The sequence below is a fragment of the Haplochromis burtoni genome, unplaced genomic scaffold (genome assembly GCF_018398535.1).
Source record: "Haplochromis burtoni strain Fernald_Lab_line unplaced genomic scaffold, NCSU_Asbu1 Contig_66, whole genome shotgun sequence".
NCBI classification, from domain to species: domain Eukaryota; kingdom Metazoa; phylum Chordata; class Actinopteri; order Cichliformes; family Cichlidae; genus Haplochromis; species Haplochromis burtoni.
This window is the reverse complement of record NW_024582427.1, coordinates 974,332-987,830: the sequence shown is the minus strand read 5'-3', so window position 1 is coordinate 987,830 and position 13,499 is coordinate 974,332. Positions and strand designations below refer to the sequence as shown.

Sequence of the window (13,499 nt, the reverse complement as noted above, 5' to 3'; positions counted from 1 at the left end):
ATTTTTTTGGGAAATGTTGCAGTGCAGCCAGAGCTGCAATTCCAAGCACTGCAAGCCAGACCTGCAGGAAACTAATAAAAGGCACACACACACACACACACACACACACGCACACACACACACACACACACCACACACACACACACACACACACACACACACACACGCATTTTAGAGGCTTACATCCATAGAGACTTCTGGTGGTGGTGTTTCGGTTTATGCTATAATCACTGTGTAGCATCTTAATGGATTCCCCGGAGGCTGATGTGGAAATTGGGGAGTGGGGATGTCAGGAAATTGTCCAGCTCTCAAATAAAGAACAAAGAATGACCCTGGAAATTACATTGTATTGTGCATGTGATTAACGGATCACATGACTTCCTCTGTGTTGGAACTAATCAGTGGCAGGTTTAAATGAATAAAACTTAAAATGTTCTTAGGCCATTGTTGCTTTGTCCCAGCTGCCTTTTGGTATTTCAGACTTGTACATTTTTGGCATGTTTCGGTAGTGGGGATCATTTGTTTTTCAAACCATGAACCAGGCAGATTTATTTATTGAATAATTTTTTTTTCCAACCAGGCAAAGGAGATCCTGACAAAGGAGTCAAACGTTCAAGAGGTGAGATGTCCGGTGACTGTGTGCGGAGACGTGCACGGCCAGTTTCATGACCTCATGGAGCTGTTCAAGATCGGAGGGAAGTCTCCAGACACAAACTACTTGTTCATGGGAGATTACGTGGACAGAGGGTACTACTCTGTAGAAACCGTCACTTTACTAGTAGCACTAAAGGTATGTGATATGTTCTGACATTTGACTTTGTCTAAACCTGAAATGTATTCATTTATTTATTTGAATGAGAATAAAAAATAACATTCAGATCTTTTCTCTGCTATTTTTTTTTTCTTTTCTCAGGTTCGCTTCCAAGAGCGCATCACAATCCTCAGAGGGAATCACGAGAGCAGACAGATCACGCAAGTGTATGGCTTCTATGACGAGTGTCTACGGAAATATGGTAACGCCAATGTTTGGAAGTACTTCACAGACCTGTTCGATTACCTGCCCCTCACTGCCTTGGTAGACTCTCAGGTAAGAATATAAACTCGGTTTCACATATGTAAGCGTAATGTTCTGAAAGAATCAAACATTAGTAGAGGAAATATTAATTAGATTCATGTTTTCCTTCCTCTCCCTCTAGATTTTCTGCCTTCATGGAGGCCTGTCACCATCCATAGATACACTGGATCACATTAGGGCATTGGACCGTTTACAGGAAGTGCCACATGAGGTAACAATGACATTTTAAATACATCTATAATATTTGAAAGCTAAATTGAGCTAATAAGAGTGTCTGTTTAAGTCCATCCAGCCCATAAACCAATTTGTTTCCTCCTCCTTGTCTCCTGTAGGGTCCCATGTGTGACCTGCTGTGGTCTGACCCGGATGACCGCGGTGGCTGGGGCATCTCTCCGCGAGGAGCCGGCTACACATTCGGTCAGGACATTTCGGAGACTTTCAACCACGCCAACCGCCTCACATTGGTGTCCCGTGCCCACCAGCTGGTTATGGAGGTATGTCACTGGCTCATTTGATGTGCATACAAATAATCCATCTGCTGCTTCGGGTGAATAAGCTCAGGAAAGATGGCTTGATTCCAACCGGCAGTCAGCACGCTAATATGAATTTAACTGCAACAAAGAGCCGTTACGATAAATAGCTCCTCCAACCTTTGGAAGTGCACTAACCGTACAAAAAAATGGAGTTGAAAGCCTCGCTGCTACAGAGAACAACGAGACAAAATGGTTATATCACCATCGACCAGTCATACAGAGTTCAAGGGCGAGTTGAGTTTTAGATTTGCATTAGAGTTGCAGTTTATTCTGAATTATACATTTCCAGTGAATAATGCATCTGCCTCCCTCAGGGTTACAACTGGTGCCACGAGAGGAACGTGGTGACAATATTTAGCGCTCCCAACTACTGCTACCGCTGCGGCAACCAGGCGGCAATCATGGAACTAGACGACACCCTAAAATACTCTTTGTAAGTACCGAAAAATTCTTAAATCCTTTAGGTTTTATTTTAAACCCTGTAAAGTCTAAGGCACGATGCATTCTGGTAGCTTTGGGACCCAGCTGTAATTGTATATAAAACATATAGTGGTTAACAAATCGTATTTATTCTTTCTACTCCTTCTACCCAGCTTGCAGTTTGATCCAGCGCCTCGCAGAGGGGAGCCCCACGTCACTCGCCGCACCCCAGACTACTTCCTGTAAACTCTGATTATTGATTGCCCTTTGACATTTGTACAGTATGACTTTCAACTGATGACAACATGAACTGGGAGGGTGAGAGACTTGGGGTGGAGCAGGAGGCACACCGGTACACATTGTATATCAACACACACGAAAAAAACAACTATTTAAGCATTTAGCAAAAAACAATGTCCGTGTCTGAGGATGGACCAAAAAGTGTGTGCCATAATCATAACAATATCCATTGCCGAGGACTTGTATTGCGAATCTTCCCATTATATGGAAAAAAAACAAAACAGAAATGTTTAAATTCCCTTTCCTGTTACTGTGTAGCTGGACTGATGGCACCGAGGTCCAAGACATAAATTTTGCTACCCTGAATGCGGCTGTTTGAGTCCCACGCGCCATGGCTTATATTGAGTAGATCTGAACGTGATCTGTTTGCACTTTTGTAAATGAAAAGAAATGTAACATATGTCAAAATATGGAAAAGATTTCACACTACAGATGTTTGTTGTTTTTTTTTTCCCTTTTTTTTTTTTCTTCCCAACCCAAGCTCTACACAAGGTTTCTTGTTCTTGTTTTTTTTAATTAATTTTTTTTTTTTGCTTTGTTTTGTTTTGTTTTTTGCAGTCACACAGCTTGGTGTTTAAGATTACATGAAGTGTTCATCCACTTCAGCTCACTGACTCCCTCTGAGCTACAGCATCTGTATTAACCAAACAATTTTATTAATAAAGACAAAGGTGGCTTCTTGATGTGAATATGCTGTTGTGTTTTTGTTTGTTTGTTTGTCCTCATATAAAAAATGTTATGGTTTGAATTACACTGTCCTTGCATTGTCCTGGGATTAAATTTCAATTTACATTTTTTGTTATAGCAATTTAAGTGATGATGCAAAGCCAATAATAAAATCTGGCAGATGCCTCTCAGCCAGATATCACTGTTTTATAGAAGGTGATAGCATGTGGCTAAGACTTCCGATGGCTGTCCTTGTCTCAGCAGAGCTGAAACAGACTGTTAGAGAAGGTGGTCAGGATCCACCATGATGGTTTGCTCTCCACCAGTGCTTCAAAAGTGTCCAGTTTGCTGCTAATCACAGAGCTAGCCTTGCTAGGCAGTTAATTTACTCAGTTGGTATCTCAGCTCTAAAGCTGCTCCTCCCCCAGCCAACCACAGTACAGGGAACGGCAGTCACTACATCTCAGTGATAGAAAGTCTTCATTACTTTGCTGCATCCATTGATTTTTGAGGAAACCAAGCTTGCCCTTCTCATTCTGGTATACAACCAGTTGTCTATGTAGAAGCCCAGGTACCTGCACTCCTCAACCACATTAACAGGGTGAGTACCGGCAGTGGAGCCGTCCTCTTCCTTTCTGAAGTCAAGCACCATCTTTCTGGTCTTGTTCACATTCTGAAGCAGGTGATTGCTCCTAGACCACTCCACAAATTATGAGGTGAAACCTCAAAGAACATTAATATCCCCAAAGATAAGTGATCTTTTATGAACTTGGATGCTTATAGAACTAATACATTACAATTTATTAAAATGTTGACTGTATCTGAATTTTATTTTTTAAATTAAAGTTTTTAGCTGTCATAACACCCACTGTGCATTTTTTTTTTTTTGTGTCCTACTGCAGCTAAAGTGCTGTGATGACTTACTATTTTGAAATTAAGTGGCATCAATTCAAGGATGACTTTCAATGAACACTTGAGCGCACCATGGAAACCGCTTGAGAGGATCCGCAATAGGGGAAAAGCGCCATCCAATGGTAGCTCTAAATACTACAATAAACGCTGCGGTTTGATAAACACCACATGCAGGGATATAATTTGGAAATTACTGTATGAAACAAGGCTTATTTAATATAATCTATCCCAAGTGAATCTTATATTCGTGAATATCTTTATATTTAAGATAGCATTTAGAATAACAGAATTTATGGTATTGCACTGATTTATAAACAATTAAAGTCACTGAAATGATTAACCTTCCTGTCGTGTTCGAAACGATGAGGCATGCTTTTAGCTTCAAAAGCTGAGAAATTTCTTTGTTATAATAACTGGGTTAAACACAAACTATAACAATATAGCTGAACTGATTAGAATAGTATGTAGCGCTATACATCCATCAATCCATTCTTTTCTGCTTATCCAGGGGGGACAGGTATAACGGTCGACCATCCAAAACAACGGACAGTGAAGAAAAGAGTACACAAGGGGGAGCAGGTGGTTATATGATATGGAAACAGTGACCCCAAACAAGAGAGGAGGCTTAGCTGGAGGTGGCAGAGCTGAAGATGTTCAGATTTTTTATTTGGGAGTGAGCAGGATGGACAGGATTAGAAATTGGTATAGCACAGGGACAGTTTAGGTTGAGCAGTTTGGAGATAAAGTTAGAGAGGCGAAGCTGAGATTTTTTGGATATGTGCAGAGAAGACAGAGTTGATATACAGGACAAAGCATGATGAATAGGGAGCTCCCAGGCAGCAGCAGAAGAGCAAGACCACAGACAAGGAAGAAAAGCAGAGGGTTTTTCTGACAGGACAGGATACTGGGGTGATGATTGAGATGATGCTCAGCAGATTGTTAAAGGGAACGACCAGAAGAAAAAGATTATAATTACACAGCAATGTTAAACATCTCAAATGTTTGAGATTTTGCTAGACTGTCTTAGTAAAAAACAGTCTAGAAAAGGTAGGACAGCATTAAAGTGGGCCAATGTACGCTTTAACAACCCCCACCAGGCGTGGAGAGGCATCCAAGCCCTCGCCAACTACATGGCCAGAGCCTTCCAACCCTTAACAGCAGCCTCAAACTTGCAGAGGAGCTCAACACCTTCTTTGCTCAGTTTGAGACCACCACTTGTCCTGCTGGTGGTCAGAAAATAACCTGAAGCTTAAAGTCCTTAAAAGAAAAGAACTCATAATGGACTTCAGGAGGCACAGACAAGTCCACTACCCTCTCATTATAAATGGAGAACAGGTTGACTCTGTCTTCATCTTCAGGTTTCTGGGCACCCACATCTCTGCTGATCTCACCTCCAGCCACAACACCAACATCCTGGTAAGGAAGGCCCAGCAGTGGCTGCACTTCCTCCTTGTCCTTAGCCAGGATAACCTGCAGCAGAAGCTGCTGCTGGCTTTCTACCGCTCCTCAGTGGAGAGCGTGCTCTCCTACTGCCTGGGTAGGCAGAGGCCACAACTGAGAACAGGCTGCCCAGAGGGTAATTAACACCACCCAAAATATAATTGGATGGTCTCCACCCCTGGAGACCATCACTAGCTCCTCCTGTCTAAGGAAAACCAAGACAGGTGACCCCTTGCACCCCGCTCACCACCTGTTTGACCTGCTGGCCTCTGGTCGGTGCCTCAGATCAGTGGAGGCCACACCTCCAGACTCACAAACAGTTTCTTCCCCTGGGTCTTTCGGACTGTCAACAAACACTATCTCTCTAATGTGTGAGTTGTTTTGTATATTGTATATTGTTTTGTATACATTCCCTCTTGGCTGTATATATTTCTTCTGTTTGCTTTTTATTCTTGCTGTCCGCCACAGTTGGTGTGGAGCTCCCACAATTTCGTTGTACACGTACAATGACAATAAAGGGCTATCCTGTTCTATGCTAATATACGGGGGGAAAGTATGCAAACCTAACATGCCTATCACATTATACTTATACATATATCTTGGAATAATTTAAGAGACTTGGGATATTTCAGAATACCAAAGGCAGAAGGACCCTGAGATTACCAGTCAAAGAAGGGTGGATAATTTGAGCCCATACTTAACCCCTCCACTACGAGGAAAAAAGGCGTATTAGTCGCCGGAAGGCAGGCTCAGGCTCTTAGGTTGGTCCAGGGACTACCACCGGTTGTCTGTGTTTGCGCGTCTGTCGGGTGCTGCTGCTGACTACAGAGGAAATTGACCTCTGGATTAGCGTTAAAACAGTCACGGTACGTAGCTTAGTTAGCCCAGGTTGAGTTTTGCAGCTTGGGATGAACTGCTCTTTGTTTAATTTTGCTTGTGTCTTTATTTGAAGAGCCTCGCTGTGGCTGCTAAGAGGCCTCAACTAACGTCGACATTAGGCGTTAGCTTAGCTATAACATTGTGCATGGTAACGCTAGCTTCCTGGTTAGCCTAAATTTTAACCGATAATATTAAAATATTATGGTTGAGCAAAAAGCAGCGAAGCCAACTTTTATGTGTTTTAAGTAATAACACGCAACAGCTTCAGTTGTCTATAAACTGTATTCAAATAAAAGGTAGCTGCTCGACTAGCATTGCCGCTGTTTAGCCCGTGTCGTCGGTAGCTAATCGTTGGTTAGCTTGAGGTAAGCTTTAACGTTTGTTTTGAGTTTGTCTAATACTAAGGTCCGCACAGGTAATTTTTAGTTATTTATTTAGTGGGATATTATTACCGTATTCGACTAATAATCATGTAAACGATCTTTTTTGCGATAGCTGACACATTAACTCCCAGACGTAGAATAGCAGATGCTAATGCGTGTTCACTACTAAGGTTCGTAAGTTTGGTTTTTTTTTTTTTTTTCAGAAGTGTTGTCTCCTTGCACAGGCTTTTAATATCTTAACGTGTTGCCTTATAGATAATGCCCACAATAAAACTACAGAGTTCTGATGGGGAAATCTTCGAGGTGGACGTTGAGATAGCCAAACAGTCTGTCACCATTAAGACCATGCTTGAAGGTAAGTGTTGAATCGCGGTAAACGTTTTGGTTATCAAGTCACAAGTGCCATAAATAGGACACCCCGCAGTTAACAAATATAGGGTTTATACTTCATTTAATTAAACCATAATATGGACATAGGCTACAAATGTGTAATGTTTGAATCTTTTGACAGATTTGGGAATGGATGATGAAGGAGATGATGATCCCGTTCCCCTTCCTAACGTGAATGCTGCCATCCTCAAGAAGGTACAGAATGCACATATTGAAGTGTCCAGTGGGTTTTTTGTTCACACACAGACTGTGGGTGGTGTTTTGTTGGATGTGGGAGGGGTTGATTCCTTGCTTCCTGAGATGCTATTAACTAATGACGTTCATGTCGCCTGCTCTGGAGAAGGTTATGTTTTAGATCCATGCTTCCCAAATGGTGTATGTTGTGAGGCAAATGCCCTTTCTTACAACCTTAGTTTATTATAATATGAGCAAGTGATGAATGAGCTGCTTATTTACTTTATCGGCAGACCTACTTGGTACACACTAATTTCCCATACATAGGCAAATTATATTTACCAAAGTTTAAGGTGGAACCCCAGCCTGTTGTGTGGCCTGACACAAAGGTTCCGATTGATAAGAAGGACGATGAAAATTTGAGAGGGGAGTGAATGACTTTCTTTGGTAAAGCAAGTAAACACTGGTCCACAGATTTTAAATGAATAAATGTCCGAAGAAAGCGGTGTTAAAGCTACCTCTCATGGCTTTAGGTGGTCAGGGTTGGCAGAAATTGTTTGGCCATATAATCATTTGCTAATCTAAAAAAGAATTTGGAAGAAGAGGCCATAGAATCTGTGTGCCTTGAATTTTTGGGCTTTGCTCGTGGTTGTAGTTGGGAGGCAAATGTAAATGAAAGCGCTAGCTTCTAGCCTGTGATGGTGTCCTCGAAGATGATGTAGACTTTTGTACATGGTGAGAGGGTCTAAGCAGAGCTCGTAAGTGGCAAAGAGTGGTACTTTGTGTCCTGCGGGTAAGCTCGCCTAAGAATTTGAATTGGGTTAGGTTGTCTTCCACTTATAGTTTTAACATTTTAGCACTGCCAGGCTAAAGCTGAAAGAATAAACTGAAATGATCTTCTGTGCCAGTCAATCAAAACACATCTTAGAAGCACATTGTAATAATCTAGGAAACTTGTGTTATAGCTGGACAGTGTAACAGTGTTATAGCTGGAAAGAGCTGCTGATGTATTTTCTGAGCGTAATGGGCTCAGATGTGGTTCAGAGTTTCAACAAAATCTGAACATCAAAGTTTTGAGGTGGACCTGGAAAAATGGACAAAATGCGATTTGTTTCTCATCCTCAGTTTTACCTTTTATTTTCATGCCAGCAAATCATCTAATCACAATTTTGGCAACAGAGAAGTCCTGATTTTTATATATATTTTTTCTCCTTACTACTCTCATTCCTACACTTTCTTACAAGGCGGTAACGACCTGGAATCTGTGTGAATTGATCCTAATTTGTGGCAAAGAATTGCCATTTAATTTTGGTATTCAAACCTTTTATGGGCAGTTTAAACAGCTGATGGGTGCTGTGCATAATGGGTTACCTTGGTTAAAACCACATGTTTATTTGTTATTGTCTGTCTTTCTTTTTCAGGTGATTCAGTGGTGCACTCATCACAAAGATGACCCCCCTCCTCCTGAGGACGATGAGAACAAGGAGAAAAGGACAGATGACATCCCTGTATGGGATCAGGAGTTCCTCAAAGTGGACCAAGGCACCTTGTTTGAACTCATTCTGGTAAACATACTTGAATTATTTTGCATTTTCTTTGGATTGAACTACAACTAACAGGTGTAAGCAAAACCTTGCCCTATACCTAACCTTAACAGCAACCCCTGCACATGGTTGATTATCACATCATTGCAAATGAGTCTTACTGAGTTGTCTATATTTGTATTGAAGCAGTTTTAATAGAAAAAGGACCTTTTTAAAACAAAAGAAAACAAAAACAGTGGTTAACAGATGCTCAGTTAAACTGCAAGCCTGTCAATGGTGTCCCTGCAGTTAGCTACAGTGAAGTATCCCTCCCTTTCTTTGCAGTGACTGTCACATAATCCCACTGATGTGTCTGTCACTTAATCCTCCTCCTCTGAGTCCTGAGCTGCTGCACTTCACCCAACTTTTTTTTTTTCTTTTTCTTTTTATTTATGTCCTTCTCCACTGCTTCTTACCTGGTGCCTCTGTCTTAAGCCAGTTTTTGGTTATGGCCTTCTTTGCTGCAGAAAGGAGAATTTTAGCCAAGTAGTGGTCCTTTACATGTACAGCACCTTCAAAGTATCCAAGATACAAAACAAGGCAAGTTCTGGGAATTATATAATCTAATATATCACAGAGAGGTGAGTGAATTTTGACCCAGAAAGTGTGAAATCTTTCTACATTTCTAGAAAATGTGTGTATGATCAGCTTCCAACACTGTTGTTGTGTATTGGTTTGTTTATTTTTAATCTTAGGTGTAATAAAAAAGCAAATTAGTTTTTTCCCAAATGAATTTTCTCCACTTTAATGATTGAGTTGTTTTTATGTTCTTTCCACGTTTCATACCACACTTTCTCAGTGATGTTTTGAAACCAAAGTCCAGTCGTCCTGGTCTAAATTTTTCACCGAAAGCAACCCATTTTAGCAATCCAAGCTCTTTACCAATTCCTAACTCCTTTACTGTGCCATATCATATATTTAATTTAAAGGATATTATCGGGTTCCTATCTTGGTCTTTAGTTATGTATTCAGGCGTCTTTTTTAATACCTATGTTTGTTTGAATTGGGACATGGAGTGTGGAGAGCTCCACATCCTTCCAGCGAGCCCCATAATCATCACTACACCAATATGTTATCTGGCGTATCTGTGCAGCATGAAAATATTCTTTTAAATTAGGAAGTGACATTCCTCCTTTCTCTCTCTCTCTCTCTCTCTCTCTCTCTCTCTCGATCAAAGGCCTTTTTCTTTGTCAAAACGTATCAACTGAGCCGGTATATTGTCTTTATGTAGTTGCTATATAATGTGTAGGGTCCTTCTAATATTATCTTGTGCCGGTTTATTTTTGACAAAACCTGCTTTGTCCTCATCTATCAGGTCTGGTATAAATGACTGGAGCCTATTGGCCTGTATTTGAATAGCGCTTTTCTAGTCCCTAAGGACCCCAAAGCGCTTCACACTACATTCAGTCATTCACCCATTCATTCATACACTGGCGATGGCAAGCTACATTGTAGCCACAGCTGCCCTGGGGCGCACTGACAGAGGCGAGGCTGCTGGACACTGGTGCCACCGGGCCCTCTGACCACCACCAGTAGGCAAACATGGGGTTAGTATCTTACCCTGGGATCGAACCACCGACCTTCTGATTAGTGGCTGACCTGCTCTGCCACCTGAGCTACAGCTACAGCCACCACTAAGACTGCAGTGTAGATTTTATAATCAACATTTAACACTGATATAGGCCTGTAATTTTGGCAGTATTCCTTTTGTGTTTGTGCTTTTGGTAGTACTGTGATAATTGCCTCCCTCCAAGAGAGGGAATCATATGTTTAGTGCGACTCTAACTAAAAGTCAGGTGGAGTAAGGGTATCAGTTCTTTTCCAGATTTGTTATACCATTCAGCAGGAAACCCATCACTGGATTTCACTCAAGTTTTAACGTTATCTTCTCTTTATTGGGCATAATGACAAAAGGGTACGATATCACAAGCTATAAAGACGACACTATGCTATGTCGTGTGATTTTAATCGCTGTTTCGTAAGTGTTCAGGTGCTTTCCCAAAAACTGCCAAAAAAAGAACACAAGCTATTCTCTGAAACTACTTTTTAATGGTTTGTGGGTTTGTGCTTCACAACAGTGCTCTCGGTGCCGCATCAGAACTATGATGCGGTCTTAGGGTCAAAAGCTCAACAAACCTACCAACAACTTTTGACATGTGGTGGCGGCGGCGGACAGTAAAAACAAGACCTTCAGCTGGCTGGAGGCAGAGAAACCAAAGCAGAAGGAAAGTTGATGTTTTGCGTTTCAATTAAGGGAATTATTCCACATTTGTTTGTATTGACCACAGGAGGCAAACGCTTTTCTCATGCACTCTGTGTGTGGGGTTTTTTCCCGCTAAACAGGTCTCGAAAGGCTTGACATTTTTATTTTTTTTATTTATTTTTTTTTGTGCTTGAGGTTTTAAATGTTAAGGTTGTGCTTTACACTGAGAAGTCCAAATACTTATGTGAATTAATGCATTTATAGTGTTGTAGCTTGTGTTGTATAGTTGTCTCCCAAGTACTCTGTGTGAGAGCGAGGGAGAGCGGCGTGCATTCATATAGTTGAGCTGTGGAAATGGCATTTATTTTTCTTTATGTATTCAAACTTCACAGTTGGCAAAACCTACTTGAATCTACAAGGACCTGTCACAGGTCTGTGAAATATCCTACTGGCTGTAGCAGAATTGGTTTAAATGGAAATGGTCTGGCTCTGGAGTGCTGATCCAGAGTCAGCAGCTGGAGTTGATAAATAGTGGCTTTTTTTTTCTTTTTTAAATTGTAATCACTTTTATGCACCTTTCTATATACAGTGTTTATTTTCTCTTGTAGTCCTTTTAATATGCTTCATCTTTCTTAGAAGAATTATTTCTTATACTTTATTTATTTCACTCAGTGGCCAGTTCAAGCAAGACACAAATGTTGCTTAGCAACAGCTGGAGGTCTGGTGGTTTGGGCAACTGTGTTTAGAAGAGGGAGGGATTTGGAAAGACTCATTTATTCATTTAAAAAAAAAAAAAAAAAAAATCCCCTCCACCTTTCTCAACGTGTGAAACAACATGGAGTGATGTTGGGGTTCATGTAAAATGTAACCTTAGCAATGCCTGGAAGAGATGGATAAATGGGTGGTGTGTCTGTAGCTTCGTGGAAATGAAAGCGACGGTCCTGCGTCAGTAACCTGAGTTGACCCCACCCCCCGTGACTTGAATATGTTTACAAGCACAAAGGCTGAGAGGAAGGGGTTCAGAAGAGCACAGCAGCTGCTCCTGTGCCTTATGAAAATCAATGCAGAAGTCTTATTAAGCAATCACTGCTCAGCATATGTAAGGCTAAATGGTTTCTACAGGGTCATTTACTTAAGGATCATGGGAAAGGAGTGTCGTGTGGTGTGTGGGTTTTTTTTGTTTTGTTTTTTTAAATAAATTGTATATAAATGCTTTTCAGGGATAACTATCATCCCTCATCAGACTGATTGGTAATTCAAACTACGCTTTTTACTTTATTCAGGTGTAAATAACAAATCCAAAACACAATATGCTTTGTTGGGTTCAGAGATCTAAGTGTTGCTGAGGTATCAGTTGTCCTTGTGTGCTCTTTCACCGCCTCCCTCCCTCCTGCAGCTCCTCATTCATATCTCCATGTTTTCTGTTTAGGCCGCCAACTATTTGGACATCAAAGGCCTGTTAGATGTCACCTGCAAGACGGTGGCCAACATGATCAAAGGCAAAACCCCAGAGGAGATCAGGAAGACTTTCAACATCAAAAATGATTTCACAGAGGAGGAGGAAGCCCAGGTACTTATTCCAACCCATCAGCTGTCTGTCAGAAAACAAAAGACTTTCATAAGCAACGAGAAATCACTTGGATGTTGCGGATGGGATTAAAATGGTGATCACAAAGTTGCCTTCCACACCTTTGTGGATTATTAATTTGTCCCTCTCTTCCGCAGGTACGCAAAGAGAACCAGTGGTGTGAAGAAAAATAAGAGGAAGATCTTGCCAACACTACCACACTGAAAAGGATTCTCTCTGCTAACTGGTTGCACTGGCGTTGTTCATACTTGTTAATATTTACATTTAGTATATTTAGAGCCACATCCCTCGCTCCCCCACCACCATCACTTTTCCTTAATTTCTGATAATAGCATGACTATTTTAACTTGCCTGTGTGGTGTCATTAATTTAAAGCCAAGCTCTCTTCTGTTCGCGCACACTCACGTTGTGTATTGACATAAAATAAATGGTCCTGGTTTCACGGCTTTGTATCCTTTTAAAGATTCGAAGACTCCTCAGATTTCCCCTGTTATTAACTGCTCTGGCTTTTTTTTTCTTTCTTTTTTTTGTTTGTTTGTTTTTTTTAAACTTGACATTGTTTTCTTTTAGGTTAAGTGAATGAATAAAATGCATTTTTTGACAATGGATATGTGAGGGTGAATTTGTTTTCTTCTTTTTGCTCTGTAAATGTGTCCATTTTGTGAAACCATGTCAAGGAGACGTTTATAGGAAAAGTGAAGTTTGAGGTAGAATGATTACTTTGTTTTTAAATGCATAATGTCCCCCTGGACTCGAAGTACTTGTGTTAACACGCAGCGTTGGGTAACACATGCGCTGTTGTAGCGAATTGAAAACTTTTCCCAGTTAAGCTCTGATGCTGGTTTTTGGGATGCTCAAACATACTGAAGGAGTAAATAAAACATTAAATGGATGGTGTCTGTCACTTTTTGTTTTTAGTTGTGGTTGGTGGGGTCTAAATCTCAAGGAATCGT

At 41.0% G+C, this 13,499-nt stretch overlaps 2 protein-coding genes across 3 annotated transcripts in view; both read left to right on the top strand.

The window, feature by feature from the left end:
• The window catches only part of ppp2cab (protein phosphatase 2 catalytic subunit alpha b), a 10,646-nt gene extending 7,629 nt beyond the window's left edge, over positions 1-3,017 (top strand). The window contains exons 2-7 of the mRNA XM_005923105.3: positions 581-790; positions 914-1,087; positions 1,197-1,286; positions 1,408-1,569; positions 1,923-2,041; positions 2,202-3,017. Coding sequence (XP_005923167.1) covers positions 581-790; positions 914-1,087; positions 1,197-1,286; positions 1,408-1,569; positions 1,923-2,041; positions 2,202-2,274 — 828 coding nt within the window. The 3' untranslated portion in view covers positions 2,275-3,017. The remainder of the gene's footprint in view (positions 1-580; positions 791-913; positions 1,088-1,196; positions 1,287-1,407; positions 1,570-1,922; positions 2,042-2,201) is intronic.
• A 2,617-nt stretch (positions 3,018-5,634) lies between these two features.
• Positions 5,635-13,438, top strand: skp1 (S-phase kinase-associated protein 1). Of its 2 annotated transcripts, none has more exons than XM_005923096.3 (6): positions 5,635-5,717; positions 6,864-6,963; positions 7,120-7,193; positions 8,594-8,737; positions 12,388-12,528; positions 12,684-13,438. In XM_005923096.3, the coding sequence occupies exons 2-6, from the start codon at positions 6,867-6,869 to the stop codon at positions 12,717-12,719; spliced, it is 492 nt and encodes a 163-aa protein (XP_005923158.1). In that variant the 5' UTR covers positions 5,635-5,717; positions 6,864-6,866; the 3' UTR covers positions 12,720-13,438. The 2 variants fall into 2 exon arrangements, with proteins under 2 accessions (XP_005923158.1, XP_005923157.1); XM_005923095.3 differs by lacking the exon at positions 5,635-5,717 and adding an exon at positions 6,060-6,212.
• Positions 13,439-13,499: the final 61 nt, after the last annotated feature.